This window comes from Zalophus californianus, chromosome 14 (genome assembly GCF_009762305.2).
Source record: "Zalophus californianus isolate mZalCal1 chromosome 14, mZalCal1.pri.v2, whole genome shotgun sequence".
NCBI classification, from domain to species: domain Eukaryota; kingdom Metazoa; phylum Chordata; class Mammalia; order Carnivora; family Otariidae; genus Zalophus; species Zalophus californianus.
In genome coordinates this window covers 10,697,158-10,715,803 of record NC_045608.1, presented here as the reverse complement: position 1 = coordinate 10,715,803, position 18,646 = coordinate 10,697,158, and the positions used below count along the sequence as shown (strand labels likewise).

At 52.2% G+C, this 18,646-nt stretch overlaps 1 protein-coding gene across 7 annotated transcripts in view; it reads right to left on the bottom strand.

Moving 5' to 3' along the window:
- TPCN1 (two pore segment channel 1) overlaps positions 1 to 18,534 on the bottom strand; it is a 64,201-nt gene extending 45,667 nt beyond the window's left edge. For 2 of the 7 annotated variants that reach the window (XM_027577117.2, XM_027577124.2), the window contains exons 1-2: positions 18,176 to 18,348; positions 15,445 to 15,681 (exon numbers count right to left, since the gene is read on the bottom strand). In XM_027577117.2, coding sequence (XP_027432918.1) covers positions 15,445 to 15,556 — 112 coding nt within the window. In that variant the 5' untranslated portion in view covers positions 15,557 to 15,681; positions 18,176 to 18,348. Of the gene's footprint in view, positions 1 to 308; positions 516 to 15,444; positions 15,682 to 18,160; positions 18,351 to 18,408 lie in introns of those variants that run through there. The other 5 variants (XM_027577121.2, XM_027577120.2, XM_027577119.2 and 2 more) reach the window with 5 other exon arrangements.
- Between the last annotated feature and the right edge of the window lie 112 nt (positions 18,535 to 18,646).

The following is an 18,646-nucleotide window of genomic DNA, read 5'->3' as shown; positions in this document are numbered from 1 at the left end:
ACTGCTGCTGGGCAGGTTTACGCCGAGATCTCTGCTCCCTGCTCCCGTTCCACCCTTGCTCCTTTTCCTTCTCTTTTATGCTCAGGACCTCGCCCATTCTCAAATACACATACACACACCCTGCACATCCTCTTCAAGGCTCACTCCCTACTGGGCCCCTCCCCGCCCCCCAGTTCACCGTCGGAATCCCCAGAGCCTCAGTTTCTCTACCCATTAACTGGGACTGGGGCCAGCTGTGCTCTGGACGGCACAGAAACAAATGTGAATACCCACAAAGCACCCGGAGCCCTCCGGAAACCAGTGCCCACCAGAATGACAACGAGCCATCGCCCAACCGTTCGCCAGTTGTCGCTGAGAGCCCCACTCCATGGGAAAAAAAAACGCCAAGAGCAGAGGAAAATAAACCAGAGTGACACTGATGAGTTTTCCGGGCACCGCTTCTGCTGCTGGCTGGCTCTTCAAAGGCCCCCAGATAAAAATCGGGCAAAAGACACTCTGCCGCAAGAAAGCAGAGTGCACATTTCCTCCTGCTCAGGCCTTCTCTTTCTGATGACTAGTTGCAAGATGGCGTGGGAGGTAGACCCATGTTATCAGTGCATGCTAGGAAAGACTGCAAACACAGACAGAGCCCCAGGCAGATACACTGACCTCCAGAAAGGCGAGGACTGGCGCAGAGCCAACCTAGCTCAATCGCTGGCCTCAAGCCCAAAACCCGTCCTGCCAAAGGCTCAGGCCAGAGGAGGAAAGGAAAAACAAAAGGCTCAACTAGGCCAGTATTATGGGTCAAGCACTGTTCTAGAAGGAGGAGCCTTGGTTTGGAAGTAGCCAGGATAATGCCCTGTGCCACCCTCAACTTCGTTTCCGGCCGGCTGACAGAGACCGATGTGGCCAAATCCAGAAGGATTCTCTGTAGATACTGGAGGTCTGCCACAGAAGGGCCTTGAACTGGCAGAGAAATGGCTAGAAGGTTGAGAGCAGTGGCTGTGAACAGAGGCTCTTGGGAGGGGCTGGGGACACGAGTGCCTCTTCGTAATTTAGGGCAGTACTTACTGCCCCAAGTGCCCACCCCCAACTGGCTACTGAGGGTACTTGTTCCCCGAGGTTGTGAACATGACCTTGACAGCCACTCGGCAGGCTTCATAAATCATGCAGTAATCTGGGGGAGAACAAGGGAGGGTGGAATTTTACAAGGCTGGCCTTCCTGATACAAACAAATATGATTTAATTTAAAAACATTTATGCAGCACCTACTGTGTTCCAGGCATTGTGCCAAGTGCTGGATTTGAAAAAGTCAAACCATGTACCTTGCCCTCATGGGGCTCAACATCAGGAGGCAAGAGAAGGAATGTGATTCTGGTGCATTAAGTCACTTCTTAGTTACAACAGCCCAGAAAAGGGTATGAGAACTGCCCTCCACGGGGGCTCGTGGGAGGGATTCAGGGGTGATGTCTGCACCACTTCTGAAGGATGAAGGATGAAGATGGTTCACAAGGTGGATGGGGGGGAGGATGAGAGGAACATTCCAGAAACAGGGAAGGTCACGCATAAAGCTCACAGAAGCAAACAGCAGCACATGTTTGGGAAGCTGGAGAGTTCAGAGATCCTGAAGCTGACCCAGGCAGAGACAAGGCAGGAAGAGCGGACCCGCTGAAGGAGACAGAGCCGGAGCCACTGGGTTCCAAAGGGAAGTAACCTGAGCAGGTGTGCCAATTCAAAGCATGTGACTAGATGGCCGGTCTTGGTGAACCTTGCAACCCCATCTACAAACGCTGTGCGCAGCAAAACGACAAGTTCACTCTCCTAGGAAAGCATCATGAGCGCACCTGTGTAAGGCAGGGGCCTCACTGGGAGCCACCAAGCTCACCTCCACTGCCTAAACGTCCTCACTGCCCTGCACTGGCCACTGCTGTGCGCCCCAGCACTCCCACCTTTTGCCGGGGCACAGAGGGTACAAGAGGTTGCCGGATGCCCACAGGCAGGATGGGATCTCTCCTTGCTTCCTCCGTGATATGCAAGACTCGGCTTGCAATTCTGCTTCCTGCTTCTGGGTCACTGAGTTTATGGGAACAAAGGGCTTTCACTGGTACTGATCACTCATCACCAAGTATTTACTGAGCACCTACCATGTACAAAGTGCTCTGGATGCCTTGAAAAGACATTTGTAAGGTCTGTGCACCTGTCAAAAGCCCCTCCCTCACTGCTTCTCTCCCTCTCTCTCTCTCTCTCTCTCTCTCTCTCACACACACACACACACACACACAGGCTGCAAGCCCCACTCTGTTTACCCAATGAGGAGTGCAGCACCTGTGCGAACATCTGTCCCAGGTTCACTTGGAAGCATTGGAAATGCTAATTGTGAACCACACGGGGACGGGGGAGGGAGCTATGGAAGAGAGCACCGGGAGAAGAGGCATCTTTCACCGCACGCGGGCACGTCCGGAGCCCCTGCAAGAGCTCAGCAGACAAGTGGCGTTCAGAGGACAAGTCTGGCTGTGAGACTCATTCTCCACGATGCCACCTGATGTGTCAGCTGATGCGTCAGCACAGATCGGAGCCCGCATCGGCCCCTGCCTGGGAGCACCTGTGGGGCTGGCTCGACCCGGCTTTCACACACACTGGCCACACCACAGCATCTGGATCTGCCGTGGCTGCTGGCAGCCCTGCTCGGAAGAGCAGCAACAAGGAGTGAGGTGGCCAGAGGCCCGGGGCCCTTGCGGAAGTGACGGTGGTCAGAAGCCGACATCCTGCAGAGAGCTAGAGGGCGGAGGCATGCCACTTGTCCAGAGACCTGCGCTCGTCTGGCCCCTGCCGCCCCCAGCGCAGCCACCGGGGGCCCGAGGACCTGCGCAGTCAGTGGCCAGGCACTGCCCTCGGCCTCCTCTTCCTTTTTCCTTAGTTTCCCTTCCTGTTGAGTGAGGCAGGCCGCCCAAAAGAGGCATCACATGTAAAGAAAAATACAATGGAAACCAAGAAGCCAACCTGACGAGTGGGTGAGAGACAGAGCTGCTTGAATTAAACTACCCTGTGGTGCACCCAGGATGGTGGTCAAGGGAGTGAACGTATCATTCTTCCATTTACCATTCAAGAAAATGCCAAAACCAGCTAACAATTCCTTAAGAGGAAGTCAGGGAATTTAATAAGAAGAAGAGCACACTCAAGCCCTCCATCCTGAGTCCTTAAATTGCCTACTCGGCTCAGGAAGGGGCAACATCACCACTTTGTTGAAAATGAAACCCTGATACTTTATTATTACTTATTGTTTCCACTTACGGAGTTGGTCCTAGGCAACGTTACATGGAATTTCCCACTTAAGCTTTGTGTCAACCCTGAATGGAGGTATTCTTATCCCCATTTTACAGATGAAGAAACCGAGGCTCAGCTCCTCACCCGAGCTTGCACAGCTACCAGCTGGTGACGCCGAAATTTCAACCCTGTACTTCGCTGTAGATGGAGAGTCTCCAAAGAAATGGGAGAATGTTGTAGAGTACCAGCAGAAACATCGCCCACCCAACACACACACATTTCTAACAACCTGAGAACTCTCCCAAGCCACCCCTATCTCCAGACTTGTGAGTCTCTAGGCACGCTGGGCCGGTGTCTGATCTCCACACCCGAAAACAGCACAAAATAACCTGCAACACGACCACACGGGCCAACGGGCCTGGAGGCCGAGTGGGCTCCAGTACTGAACAAATGTGGGCCCTGTCGAGGCGACCAGACCAGCCCCAGGGTGTGCTGTAAAAACTGCGATTGCAGATGACGAGGCCAGCCAGCCAAATGTGAACAGCCGAACCCGCAAGAAGAGGGCACCCTTGGGAGTCACAGAGAGGAGACATCACGCTCGTAGACGACCACCCACAAGTGAGAGCCAACACATCCGGTAGCTTGGAGGGGCTCCAAGCCATTAGCCAGCACTGAGCACCACCGCGCTGCCTGAGCTGATTTTCAGCAAGAGCTAAAGGAATAAAAAAAAAATAAAAATAAAAATAAATACTGAATCCAACAAAAAGAGAGATTATAGCAAGAGAAAGAAGGCAGCCTAGAAATGGCAGGGTGGTGGGGTGAGGGGTGGGAAGGTGGGAGCCGAGCACCCCAGGCCGCCACGGCAATTATGGGACACATGTGGGCTCCTGGAGAGGTGCGAAGCACTAGAACCATCCAAAAAGTCAGCTCTTCCCAGGGTCAGCAGGGGTCAGGCCCTGCCCTGACTATTTCTGACCCATCACATGTGTATGAGTCTCGTCACCCCAGATGGCTCCAGGAGCTGGCTACACTGTGACCCACAGTCACTTGGGGCCTTGGATGTTCTGTGAACCTGGTGAGTCACTCCCAGATATGTTACTTCACATCTATTTATGAAGCACTCAGGCTATGAGTAGAAAAGACACGGTCTCTGCCTTTGCAAAACTTGTACTACCAGAAAGAGGCACATTCGTGCCCCACATCAGCACCCAAAACAACAGCACCCAGCCAGACGTTACACCGAGGGGGGCACTACGTCCTCCTGCCTTGTCCAACCCGGCTGCCACAAATGGGCATCACAGAGACACCTGAAAGACATCCACAAACAGGTTAAACCCTGATTGAAAGGAATTGGTTTATAAAACCCAACTCAACACTGGATGAACTCAGGGGTATTAATCATACTATGAAGATGCTTTGCCAAACTCAGCCTTCTTGCCCGTATTTTAAATTATCTACTTCACCAAAATTCCATTTTCTTACAACCTTTAGGAATCCATCATGGCGCAAAGCAAACCTCGATTCAGTCTGTAAGACATTAATCAAATCTACCACATGCAGGTGCTGGGGAGGGAACGGGCCTCTGTGCCTGGAGAGCAGAGAAGGAGGCACAGACAGCATAGAGAATGGGAGGGTGTGGATGGGCAGCCACTAGCCTAACTAGTTAGGGAGGCCTGGGGAAGGCTGGGTGGAAGAACAGGACAAAGGTCTTCAGCTGGAGAAAGTTGGAGTGGGGCTGGATCAGAAGCGAGAGACAGCAGCCCACGGGGACACTGGTACTGAAAAGTGGTTTAAACGAGATCATCTGAGCGGTGCCATGTTTTAAGACTTCTGATTATTGGTTCTGAGTTCTGGGGTAGAGTAAGAGAAGGGAAGCCGGTCAGCCCAGAGTGTAACTGAGAAGAAATTTCTCATGGCCTGGAAAGTGCTTGGACCCCTGCCAGGGGCTTGGAGCCAGGCAGGGAAGGTGGGTCAGAGCACTTGGTTTCCAAGGGCTTCATCTGACACTTGATCCGAGAACTTGGTCTAACCTTCACCATGGGAGCGGGTGGAAGTTTACGGTTTCCTTGTCTACACTCTGAGGTTAGTGAAACTTTCAAGGCTGCTCAAGTCTGGGCAGAGAAGCCCTCCTGCTGGGTAAGGCCTGAGAGCAGAGGTGGCAGGGGTGTGGGATTAGGGCTCACAGCCACACACCTGCCTGCCCGAGCACCCACCATCAGGGACAGAACGAATGGGCCCCAGTCTGCTTCACTATCCATGCCTCAAACTGCACATCTGCAAAATGGGGATGCACACCATTAGTGCACAAGCCCTGCTAGGGTCAACCAGCTAGAAACATTATTGGACACTTTTTTTCCGTCTGCAATCCACTGTCACAGTGCTTGGTGCCTCTAACAAGAGAGTAAGGAGACTGGCTCGGGGGAAGACAGACTTCAAGGCAGCATAAAGGACACTGATTTGCAGCTACTGGATTCACTGTCAGGCCTGGGAGCGGGGGTGGAACCCACAGTGCACTCACGGGAGATGTTTGCGAGTGTCGGTCCATAAGCTGGCTGAAGCCACTGTGCCTTCACCTAGCAGACTCCCCAAACATAATCAAGGCTTTCATGGAAATACAAAGCCCCTAAATCATGCCTTCCAAAATAAAAATAAAAAGACACTATGGCTGCAATATTATGCTCTGTGCTTGCTTTTATAGCTAAAATACATACATATATATGTATTTTTTAAATTTGCAATCCAAATACCCCAGTTGTATTCGCTTCCTCAGCACATGAAGGGTGCCTACAAGGAGAGAATCCAACCCTCCTTTTCCCCACGGAGGGGAAATGCGACACATGAAGGCTTTATCGTTTAGGACGACAGACAAAGTTAGATCTAGCTTCCCGGCTGAGCCGACTGAGAACTTCCTGATCAACCCTTGATTACAATGGATTGCTCAGGGGGCTGTGTCACTGCACTAGAACAAAGCAGAAACTTATCTGCCGGATACAGTCGGAGGCCATGCTTTTTTAAATCAGGAGAGTAGGCCCCTTCTGATCCTAAGGGCTTGGTGTGGCGGGACTAGGAAAGGCACGGTGGGCCAGGGCACAGCAGAATAGACTCATCCCAACCTCGCTCTTCTTTCCCTGACTCCTTTCCCCTCGTCGGCCGCAGCTCCTGATGTGTCTAAGAGGCATTCATCTATGCTCCAGGCCAGGTACTGTGCAAGTACTCCTCAGTTCTGTATTGTCCAGATGTTTCCTGAGGGCCCAGCATGAGGCAGGCGCGGTGCTGAGCTCCGAGGCTGTGCACATAACCCGGCCCTGGGGAAGGCCAGAGCCTGGTGGGGAAAGAGAGGAAAACGCCAAACCTGGTTCCTGCTGCTATAGAACACCCTAGGAGTTTCCTCTCCACCCACCTCCCAATCTCCAGGGAGAAAAGTAATTCCTATTCAGGGCTCCCCCACCTCAGGGTTTCTAAGGAAGAGCATCACGGTGGCTGGGGAAGGCAGCCAGAGTTGGCAAGAGGTCAGAGGGGAGATGCTTTGTCATCATGTCACTTTCTGGCCCAAACAGACGTAGAAGCTCCCATGCCCTACTCGACCAAGTTCAAACTCCTGCTATTGGCATTTCAGGCTCTCCAGAAAATAGGTCTGCCTGCTCTGTCCCTAATCACGGCTCACATCCACCAAGGGCTCCACCTGGTGTAAACCAGGCACTGTACGGATGGTCTGAGGTATACCACCTTGTTTAACCCACAGCAGTAAACGGCAGAGCGGATTCAGACTCAGCTGGTTTGACCCGCAAGTGCGTACTCTTAACCACGGCCCACACCCGATGTGCCCCTGCTGCGCTGGCCTCTGGCTGCATGGGGAAGTGCACACCCTCCGTCCCTCTGCCCGGGCCACTGCCCCTGCCTGTCTCCCCGGCATCCCCGACTCCCACCTGTCCTGAAATGCCACCTGGCCACAGGCCCGTCTGCCACTCTCTTAGCTGAGCCTTCACCGTCACTTGCTCCCTTGACTCCTGCCACAGTGTCATATCTGCCCTGGTGTCGTCTCCACCAGAATTTACTCCACAGGCAACAAACTCCAATGCCTACAGGCCCCAGGTGGGTAACAAACACGGGAAGCTGGGGTGTGTGAGACCACAGGTGCTACGTGCTCATCCTGTGACCAAGCATTAGGCCTGCTTGATGATGCCACTTCTGAAAACACTGTTCAGGCTGAACAAAACAGGTCCACCAGGTCCCTGGGCCGCCACCACATTCCCTGGTGTCCACACCCAGCTCCAGCCACTCCTTGCAGGGCGGCCTGCGTGAATTCTCAGACACTCCCTGGAAACATGACCATGTCACTCTCCGGCTGAGAGCACCCTCTCCAGCTTCTCCATCACCCAGGATGAAGTCCCAGCTCCTTGGCCTGGCCTGAGGGTGGAGGGTCGGGACAGAACCTCCAAAATCCGGAGCCAGTCTCTCCTCCCCACCCTCCACCCCAAGCACCCCCACACCCACCCACTCTGACACCTCTAGGCCCCTGCCCCCTGCGCCCTTCTACCCCCTAGCTCCAGCCTCCGTTCCACAGATGGATGAAATCTGGTCCTTCTCTAGGAAAATCACGTGGAAGCAGAGTGAAAAACCTCCCGGCCGGTTCCAATTCCCACTGAATGCCACCCAAAGGTCAAGAACATCTCATGGGCCACAGTTCTGTGGTCAGGGGTATACTGTTTCCTTATTTTGAAGTAGCTGGTTCTGAACAGAAAGTCAAGGCTGAATTGGTGTGCTCTCACTCAGGTCATAAAGCAGCGGGCCACTGACCAGATTTTATTTGGTCGGCTGTGTTTAAGAAATGAGAACTGGTTACCAATATTTAAAAATCAGAAGACTTCCGATTAAAAGTGTAGGTTTTGACTTCTCTTGATACAGTGGAAAACCTGTAACAACCAGCCTGTGATCCTACACAGCAGGGGCAGGTGGAGGGGCAGCCACCGGGAAGTGAAGGCCCAGGCCCGCCAGGCCCCAGGACCTACGCTACAAGGTCAATTCCGCTGAACCAGATCCTCTTGAGTGGTTCGAATAGAGGCAGAACTACACGTTTTTACAGCTAAATAAGTCCCTCCCACAAAGAACAAAATAAGGCAAAAGGGGCCCCCAGTGCCAAAGGCAGCCCAAACGCGCATGACCTAACTCAGTTATCCAATCCAAGGATATCCTCCAGGGGGGCCCCTGAGGTGGGGTCACATGCCCAGCAACCACTGACCTCAGGGGGTCACCCTCCTCAGGACCCCAGCCAGCCTTTGAGCCTTATGCCACACTCCCAAGCTGGTGTTCCTTTGTCCTTCCTTTCTACTCCCCCATCTTGAGTCCTATAAGTTCTCATTTTCAGCCCCACCACTGTGATGGAAAATTGAGCTCAATACCTGTGCAGAGGAAGAGCTGAGGAAGGGCATGCATGGAGGAGAGAGCTGGAGTTTTCTACTGGGGGGAATTGTGGGTGTCCTTTGTGGTCTGGTTTTTCACTTGCCCCAAATGTTTTCTGGTTCCTCCGTGATGATCCAATACAGTTTGTACAATGACACCCCATTGGCTTGGCCATTTTTACGCTATGAAAAGGAGCTCTAGGTATGGAACTCCAATTTAGAATAACATGTTTTGTAGGAAGTAAAAGTTAAAAAAAAAAAGATAAAGAGGGAAACTGACTTCCTTTTGGAAAAGAAAACTCAGTCTAAAATTCTCCCTCTTCCACAGAGTTTAACTCTTGGCATGCGGCAACAGGAGTTAATAAGGGCCTGAGTCTGGGGTCAGTAGACATGAGTTCAATGTCGTGGCTCTTCCTGGCTACGTGACCTTGGGGATGTTTCAACCTCCCAGAGCATCAGTTTCCTCGCCTGTCAGACGGGGATCCTGAAGGCGCCGGCCTCACACGTCTGCTGGGAATACCCAACGAAAGAGCCAGCACGAGCAGAGTGCCTCTGGACACTGCCTGGCACCTGGTGTAGGGGCTTCGTCCCCGAGAGCCATGATCTTTATCATATATGACCTTACTCAGCTTGGACTGCCAGGGAGAGAAGGGAAAGAGTGAAGAAGTGTCCAAATCAGGGAATTTGCCCCAGCAAAGGGATAAGAATGGAGAGCCGCCCCGTGGGCTCCCCGAACACCAAGGTGGGATGGAGGCAGTCCAGGGACCGCCGTCCGTCTTGGGGCTTCCCCTCAAGAGCTGGGGTTTCCCTCCTGGGCCACCATTCGAGGCAGCCTCGGGGAGGGCACCGCCATCAGGAGCCCCCCAAGATGCAATGCTGTGAGCCATCCAAGCCCTCCCATGTTCCCTCCATGACTTGGAGGCTGAGAAGCTGGGTCCTCTGGCTCACAGAGTACTCCAGAGCAAATGTGAACGGAGAATCCCCCGGAGGCGCTGGGGAGAGAGCAGCGCAGCCGGCGCTCCAGCCTGCACCCAGCTGCCATGACCGCCATTTCGCCGCAGTGGCTTTCTGCGTGCGGAGGGGAGAGATGGCATTTCGTGGCAGGGGGACCCCAGGCAACAGACAGGATCCCTCATGAAGACGTGAAAGGCTGAGGAAGCAAAAGGCTTCAAGTCTGGGTTATGAGGCTGGAACCCAGCAGGCTGGGTGCTTGCTCATTTTAATGTGTGCCTCCACTGGCCTGGTGACACCCAGCATTCTGCCTTGGTGAGGCCCGAAGAAAGCCCGGGAATGATTCCGCGGAGCCAAATGCCCAGGCTCCCTTGGAGGCTGTGAAAACCTAATCGCTGTTTGGTCTCCAGCTGCCGTGCTGCCTCTGCTTCCTGGCTCACCGGTGGCCACCCATGGTGCCGGGAGTGAGGCAGACAGGATTCAGATCCTGGCCTGGGTTCAGGACCCCTGCTCATGTACCATGATGTTCCAAAGAAGCAGCCCGGTCTCCGGCCATGACAACAATGCCTATGACTGGCCGAGCACTTCTCGTGGGGAGCACGCATGTGATCTCACTAAATCCCAACAACTCTCCTGGGAGATGCTAGCATGACCCCACTCTAAGGACTAGGAGGCTGAGGCTTACAGAGGCGAAGATCCCTACGTGGCTTTAACTGGAAGCCTGGAGCTTGACTCTGGAGCCCACATGCTGAATCAGTCTACCACCCGGGGTATCCCAAGTGGCAAAAGCTACACGAGTCCCTTGGACAGTGTTCACTCTTTGACAAGGACACTGGGCAAGAACCGTGGGCACGGATTTCTGTGATGGAGAGCTCACTTTGGGGTTGATCATCCTTGGGTGGACAGCCCCCACTGCTCTTTCCCAGATCATCCTGGCTACACCTGCCCCAAGGCCAACAGCTCTGGCCCACCTTGACTGAGCCTGGTGCCAACTGGCTCTGGCTACATGAAGACTCTGGAAAAGGAGCCAGGATGCCACATGTTGGCCCCTTGCAAGGGGGCAGTGGCCCTCTACATTGCTAGATACCACCCCAAGCAAGGTAACTCCTGATGGCAAACTCGGCATCAGGGTGAAGGAGGAAGACGGGGCTCCTCTGCCCTGTTACCTTAGGCCTTATCCGTGCATGGCTTGTCACCTGGAAACCAGGGACCACCAGCACCAAAGTAGCCCCATAAGACAAAGTGTCTCGGCCACTCCCCTCAACCCCAATCCTTTGTATACCCAGGAAAAGCATAGTGTGCAGGCCGTCTTAGGCAACTGTTGGGTCAAAAGGCAATGAGAAGGCAAAAGGTGAGTGTGACCAGAATTCCCTTGGAAAATCCTTTGTATTGCCCCTAGCGCTCAGCCTGATACACCAATGCACATCGTGAGCTATTTTGAAACCACACTGTCAAACGCCAGCCCCACTGCCCATTTTCAAGGTTATTCCTAATTTCCAGGCTTTAAATACCTCTGCTTCTACCTGCCTCCTTTATCAAGCTGACATCTTCGGCCTATGAGTCGTTCATTAGCATTTTGGCAGCCGCTCTTATAGCCCAGAGATGTCTGAGTCTTGGATAAAATCCATTCTTGCCCACAAAGGGAAAAAAAAATATGATCCCAACCCTCCAGATTCCTGTGAAGGTAACACCCCAGCATAGGCCACCCCTGGCGTAGGGTCAAAGGTCAGAGACAGCACAGCCAGGTTCCTGCATACCTACATCTGAGGAGAGGACAAGGAGGGTTACAGGCTGAACTGTGTCCCCCTCAAATTCCTATGTTGAAGTTCTAACCCCAGGACCCCAGAATGTGGCCGTATTTTAAAGAGGTAATTAAGGTAAAATGAGGTCCTATGGCTGGGCCCTAATCCAACCTGACTGGTGTCCTTGTAAGAATGGATTAGGACACAGACACCCAGACTAAGGGAAGAACATGTGAGGACACAGTCGGAAGGCGGCTGTCTGCAGGGAAAGCAGGGAGGCCTCAGAAAAAAAATGAACCCTGCTGACACCTTGATCTTGGACTTCTAGCCTCCAGAACTGTGAGAAAATGAACTTTGGCTGCTTAAGGCCCCCAGTCTGTGCTATTTGTCATGGCAGCTGGAGCAGACTAAAACAAAGGAGTACATAGGTACAGAGCCAGCAGAAGACCTCAGTGACAACTGCTGGGTTGGGCGGAGTCCCAGGCTTGACCATGGCTCACGCCCTTAGAAAGCTGGCTTGGTTCTCAGTGGCTCATGGCCACGTAGCTGCCAACTCTGCTGAAGGCCTCTGTCTGAATTCTGCCAACTCCTTGATACCGCAAGGGTTTATATCAGCAACAGACTGGGGTGACAGTGGCAGCCTCCAGGACAATCAGCTCTCTGGGATCTGGGAAAGAGCAGTGGGGGCTGTCCACCCAAGGATAATCAACCCCAAAGTGAGCTCTCCATCACAGAAATCTGTGCCCACGGTTCTTGCCCAGTGTCCTTGCCAAAGAGTGAACACTGTCCAAGGGACTCATGTAGCTTTTGCCACTTGGGATACCCCAGGTGGTAGACTGATTCAGCATGCGGGCTCCAGAGTCAAGCTCCAGGCTTCCAGTTCTAGCCACGTAGGGATCTTCGCCTCTGTAAGCCTCAGCCTCCTAGTCTGTAGAGTGGGGTCATGCTAGCATCTCCCAGGAGGGTTGTTGGGATTTAGTGAGATCACATGCGTGCTCCCCACGAGAAGTGCTCGGCCAGTCATAGGCATTGTTGTCATGGCCGGAGACCGGGCTGCTTCTTTGGAACATCATGGTACTGTGAGTAATGAGACTCCGAGCACTGATTAGGAGAAGAGACAGAGGAGATGCTGCCTACCTCTGACCAGGGCACCGAGGGCCACTCCCATGGCCAGCTAAAGGCTCCAGAAACCCAACGAGGTTTATTTCCACCATGACTTGTTGAGTACCTATACACTGTAGGCATTGATCTGGGCGATACCAAGATGAATGGAACTCGGGGTCCAGGAGGTCATCAGATGGTTAAACAAGTCACTACCACACAGTCAGCTACTTGTAACAGTGGAAGCCTCATCTAGATACCAAAGCAGAAAAGGGCAGTGACTAATTAGCCATGTCAGGAATGGGAGGTTCAGTGACGCCTTCAAAGAGATGGGCTCATCAGCAGGATTCCCAAGACAGAACTGGAAGCAAGCAACAACAGCAAACAAGAGCCTGGGAAAGGCGCTCTAGACAGTCTCCAGCAAGGCAGAGAGGTTTAAGAATGCACGGGAGTTTCGCAGAACTAGAAGCAGTGTGACACTGTGGGCTAAGGCTGGAAATGGGACCGTTCGGGCAAGAAGGCGCCAGAGCACGCAAGGCCTTGTACACCGGGCTAAAGAGCTTGGCCTGCATCCCATGGGGGACAGGGAGGTCCTGGGGAGCTGCAAGCTGGGGAGAGTACTGGGTCCAATTCGTGTTTTGGACAGGCTGCTCAGACAGCAGGGATGGGGGACCTTGGGTAGAAGGTGAATGCCAAAATCCAAGCATGAAATACACAGGCCAAAACTGTCCTCAGACAGGCCGGACTGTTTCGCCAATAAGCCGTGAAGGATTACAACTATTAGTTCTTGGAGGTTTGAGCAAATGACCCTAGTAAGAGGGTGAGAGGCGAAACTGAGGTACCAACACACTGTGCGGAAAGCCCAGTTTGCCTGGACCTTGACAGTTTTATATTTCGTTGTTCTTAAACAGCCAAAGAAGCCACCAACTTCACCAAGATAAAAATAGCCTTACTAGAGGCCCATCCAAGGTTGGTTTTATTGTCTACTTGGCCTATTTCCCACTCAAGCTTCATCAGTGGTTCAAAACCTGATCTTGACACAGAACTAGGTTGCTCTTCCCACTTTGAATCGCAGGACAGCCAGACACCCTGGCCACCAGCTCTGATACTGTGGAAGGACTTAAAAGAGGCACCCAGACAATGATCAGGATTCCAATTTAGAATCTTGAGCCTGACTACTTCCAGAATAATCCACACCCTTAGTATGTTAACCGCCCACCCTTGCAGTCCATTCCCTTGTTGGCAGTGGACCTGACCACCCTCCACACTAGGGAGTATCCTACTTTGAATCTGAGACTAGGGGGGATGCCTGGGTGCCATCCAACTCATAGTTGAGCACCCAACTCATAACATGAAACATAAAAAAAAAAAAAAATGAAGCTGAGGCTAGGTCACATTCATTTACATCACTTTCTTCAAAGCACCTTACATAGTGGTGTGGGGGTGGATATTAGAGGGACATTATTGCTTACTAGCTGTGTGACCTTGGACATGTTACTTAACCTCTCTGAGGCTGTTTCTTCCTCTGTAATACAGAAAATAATTTTATCTTGAGGTTATATGATGAGATTAATATATGTAAATGCTAAGGGCTAGTATCTGCATTTACTAAGGGCTAGTGATGGAACAAGGAGGAGAAGCAGGAGAGCAAAAAAGGGAGGAGGGGGAGGGGAGTCAAACAGTCCTGGGTTCAAATCTATGCTCAACCACTTGCTTGGCTGTGTGACCTTGGGCATGTTATTTTACCTCTCTGACTCATGGTTTCCTCCTCTGTCAAACAGGGATAATACTGCCCACCCTGCAAAAGGATCTTAGTTAAGATAACAGATAAGAAAGAGCCTAATACTTAGCTTGCCAGCTCTAGGGCATTTAATAAGTGAGCCTGAAATCAGAGCCACTGATTTCTTCACCCTGAATGGCGCTTAGGGAAGAATCTGATTTCTATTCGGACCTCCCTGGACCACCCAGCTTTACCACTCTAAGTGGGGTGAACATGCTGAAGCAAGGAGAGGCCAGTTTATAGGGAGCCAGGCCTCCCACGGCACTCCCATCCACAGGAACACTGCTGTCCTTCATCACTTCCAAGGGGAGGCTGCGGAGCTCCCTGCGACTCAACTGCGCTCTCTCTGGACAAAGGAGACGGGAGAGCCAGGCTCGTCTTTCCCTGGACCCAAGTGTCTTCATTTGTGAACAGAAGGACAGCAGTACCCCTCTGTCCTGGCTCAGGAGCATGGCCAGCAGATGGAACATCCGTTTGGTGAGGAGATCCTAAAGCATTAGTCCCTGACATCTTAGGACCCTCCACAAAATGAAAGTTATTTTAAGGTTTCCTGGACCCAAGGCCTGGGCTTATGAGGGAAATGGCTCCGGGACAAGAACCAGAAAGCTTTTTAAGGTCTCTTATTCTGCCAGAAACACAATTAAAATGTAAAAAATTTAAAGCTCGCCTCTCTTGGGCTCACTTTGTGCTAGGCGCTGGTTTAAGAGGAAGACAAAGCAAAACCCCAAACCCTCAAATCAATGGATCACGGCAAATGCTTGCCCCCGTCCCACCCCGTCCTGGGCAATGCAGGGACTGAGCTCTACCGTGGAGAAGCAGTCATCTCTGCTTCCCCGCCAAGAGTTTCAGGTTGGACAGAGGCTGGTGTTGAAATCGGTTTCTTTAACACGGAATGGGGCAGGGAAGCTAGCCAAAGAGCAGATTTGCCTGAGGTCCCCAACAAGCATCCACAAACAAAGCAGGGTACCTCAAGTGCAAGGGAGGTAAGGCCCTGAGAGAGGCGAGAGCCCCGGGAGGGCAGGCTACTCACTCCCTGGAAGCATCCCTAAAAGCTGGGGATGCAAGATGAGGACTCCATGGTCTCCCACTAGTTTGTGTCAGAACTTAGGGGTCAGATGTAGGGTCAGGCATTAGCATACACGCATCTACTACCAGACCACCAAGCCCACAGCTCACCCCCTGAAACAGAAAAGCTGTGCCCCGTCCCCAGCGCACGCCACAGTCTTACTTCTGCTAGGCAGCTCCTCTTGGCCCAGGCCGTTGGAGGGAGCTAGTGGGGCACTGCCACACTCGTCCAAGGTCAGGATGAGGGGAACGTCATCATCTAAACTCACGGCCATGCTCTCCTCTCCTGCAGCCCTCAGGATGCGATGTTCAGAGCTTTAAATAGTCTCTGCTTTGAGCTCCCTTTCAAAGCCACTGGCCCAGAGGTGCTTCTCAGAAACTCCTCCATCAGAGGCATCTTCTAGGGTTTGGGGGATAAAAAGAGAAAAACAATTATCAAAATGCAACCACTACTGAAGAAAATGTTCTGGAATTAGAGAGTGGCAATGGTTGCATAACCATGCAAATGTACCAAAAACTACTGAATTGTACCTTTTAAAACGGTGGATTCTTTATGGTATGTGAATTATATCTCAATAAAGAGTATTACAGTAATAGCATTAAAATATTGGGGGGGGACGACTCTGTAAGAACAAATACTGAAAATTTAAGCATAATTATGTCTGGAGATTGAGATTATGGCTAATATGTTCTACCTCCATCCCTCTTTACCCTTGTTTATGTGTTCTATGAAGATTTTAAAGATTTAAAAAAAATACAACCATTAAAATAATAGTAGTTCATACTCAGTGAGCACTTACTATGTACCAGGGGCTCTTCCAACAATTTTTAAGTAAACCTGTTAAAACTTCGTTAAGAGTAGTAGGATTATTAGCCCCCGTTACAGAGTGGGAGACTCTAGGCTCAGAGAGATTAAGGAACTTGCCCAAGAACCCACAGCAAGAAAGCCAAACTTTGGGAACTACACAGTCTAGCTCCAGACCTGTTATCCTATCCACTACACTACAATTTCTCCAAGACCCTGCCTTGGTATTTACGTAGCACCTAGCTTCAGTGACGTGTAGAGGTAGTGTGCCAGCTCACCTACACGTGCCCATATCATTCTCATATAGGCATTATTCTCCTAGATTTTGGTGTTTTAGGAGGAAGGAGAAGAGTATTTTTTAAAATGACGTCCAGAGTCACACAGCAAAAGCACTCATCCTGGACTCCCAATTTTAAAACACTCAGAACTAGCCCCATTACAGTTCCTATTTATACACATTCCCATTTCCGCTGAGCAGGACCAAATGCAAAGTAAAGACTCAGCAGATCTGACAGCAGACCTTTGAACTTGAAAACAGCAGCAGGTTCCTTCCTCAAGCTAAGGCCTTCTGGGCTCAATCAAGTCGGTCTCCAAACTCACCCACTAAATGGCAACCTGGCAATTTGCATCTTTCACACATCACCAGAGCAAGTTCCTATGCGTCAATATCTTCTTAAAACTACGCAGCACAAGTGAGCATCATTCTGTTTGCTAGGCCTGTAGCTGTCTGCTCTCAACTTCCTGTAAGACTTTTTTTTAAGTTTCCCCCAGGTCTGGGGATTAATTTTACTTTGCAATCTCAATAATGGAGAGACAAGAGAGGAAATCCCAAATGAGATACTACCATTCGGCCTGTCTTAAGAATTATATGTTTTACTTATTCTCTTTTTGGTTTAACTTTTCCCACCAGGTGTTTTCAAATATACTCAAAAATAGAGAGAATATGTAAAGGAACTCCCTTGTATCCGTCACTCAGCTTTGACAATTAACGTCTTGTCATCCTCTCCCATGTCTATTTTACAGGCAAGAGAATCAATCAATATTCTCGTCTCATCAAGAAGAGGTTTCTAAATTTTTATTGCTGTTATCATAATGGCTAGAGGTTTTTATTTTAACTGTTTAATTCGTGACCATTTGCTTGCAATGCATGCAGTATCTTAGCTCTGTGGATCTCGAGCCCGGTGACTTTGCCCCCCAGGGGATACCAGCAACCTACGGAGATATTTTTGATTATCATAACTAGGGAGTGGGGGTGCTCATAGGCAGAGGGCAGGGACGCCCCTAAACATCCATCCTACAATGCACAGGCGAGACCTACCACAATATAGAAATATGTGGCTCAAATGTCAAATAGCACTGCTGTTGAGAAATCCTATTTAGCTAATAACCCCAATTCACAGATGAGGAAAACTGAGGCTTAGAGGGGTTAACTTATAAGCAGGCAAGTAGGACAGCCCAGATTTCACGCGGGCAGTCTGAATTCAGGGGCCCTCCCCACTTAACCATTACCCTCTCCCTCCTGGCAGAACCAGGCCCCCCCGTTTGAATTCAAGCCCATCATTCTGCAGAGTGGAAAAAGTGAGGCCCAGAGGGGAGAAGGGACTTGCCCAAGGTCACACAGCGCAGGACTCCCGAGTCCTAGCTCCTCCCACGGGCTCCGCTTCTGCCTCCACAGAGGACCCAGAAGGGAAGGGTCATCCGTGGGGACAGGTCCCAGGAAAGCGGGCCAGCAGCCATCTGTGACCCGGGCACGAGTCTCCGTGGGTGGGGCGCCTCAGGGCGCCAGGGAGCTGAGCAGATGGCGGGGCGGGGTGGGGGACAAGGAATGCGGGCTCCAGGTCCACGTGCTCCCCGGCCCTGGTCCGGGCCCCTGCGTGGGGGTAGCCCCAGGAAGTCGGGAGTCGGGAGAGCGGGCGCCAAGCCCCGGCCCGGGCTGGGGGTTGAAAAGCGCGGCGATGACTTCCCCGCAGCCCGTCTGGGCCCGCCTCCCACAGCCCCGTGCACAGCTGCAACCCCTCACTCCGCGCCCTCTGACCCCTGACCCCTGCCCTCTCCGTCAGGCCATCGCTCGCACCCCTCGGATTCTTACACGCGCCGCCCCAGCAACCCGGACCGCGCGCCGGGGTCCGCACCGCGCAGCCCAGCCCGCGGGCGCCGCCGCCACCAAAGCCCCGAGCCTGGAGCTGTTGCAGCCACAGCAGGCGCCGCCACTTCAGCCGCGGCCACCACAGCAGCTGCGCCAGCTCTCCGGTCCACCGCCTACCGTCCCTTCAACCCCGCCGGCCCCGCCCCATTTCCCCTTTGCCGCGACCTATTGGCTACCTAGGCTGCATGATGGGCTCTGATTGGCCAAGCCTCACGTCCTTCCCCAGTTCTCTCCCGCTGCTGTTGCGGGACTCCCTGCCCACCTCCTTGGGAAGGGGCGGAACAAATAAGCTCTGTCCCTTTCTCCTCCCACCCTGCCCGCCTTGCTTGTTCAGCCCAACCCAGAGAGAGTCCCGGGTCTTTCAATTGGTGGAGGGTTAGAGGGTCGGTGCTTCTGATTGGTCAAGCCTCAGGA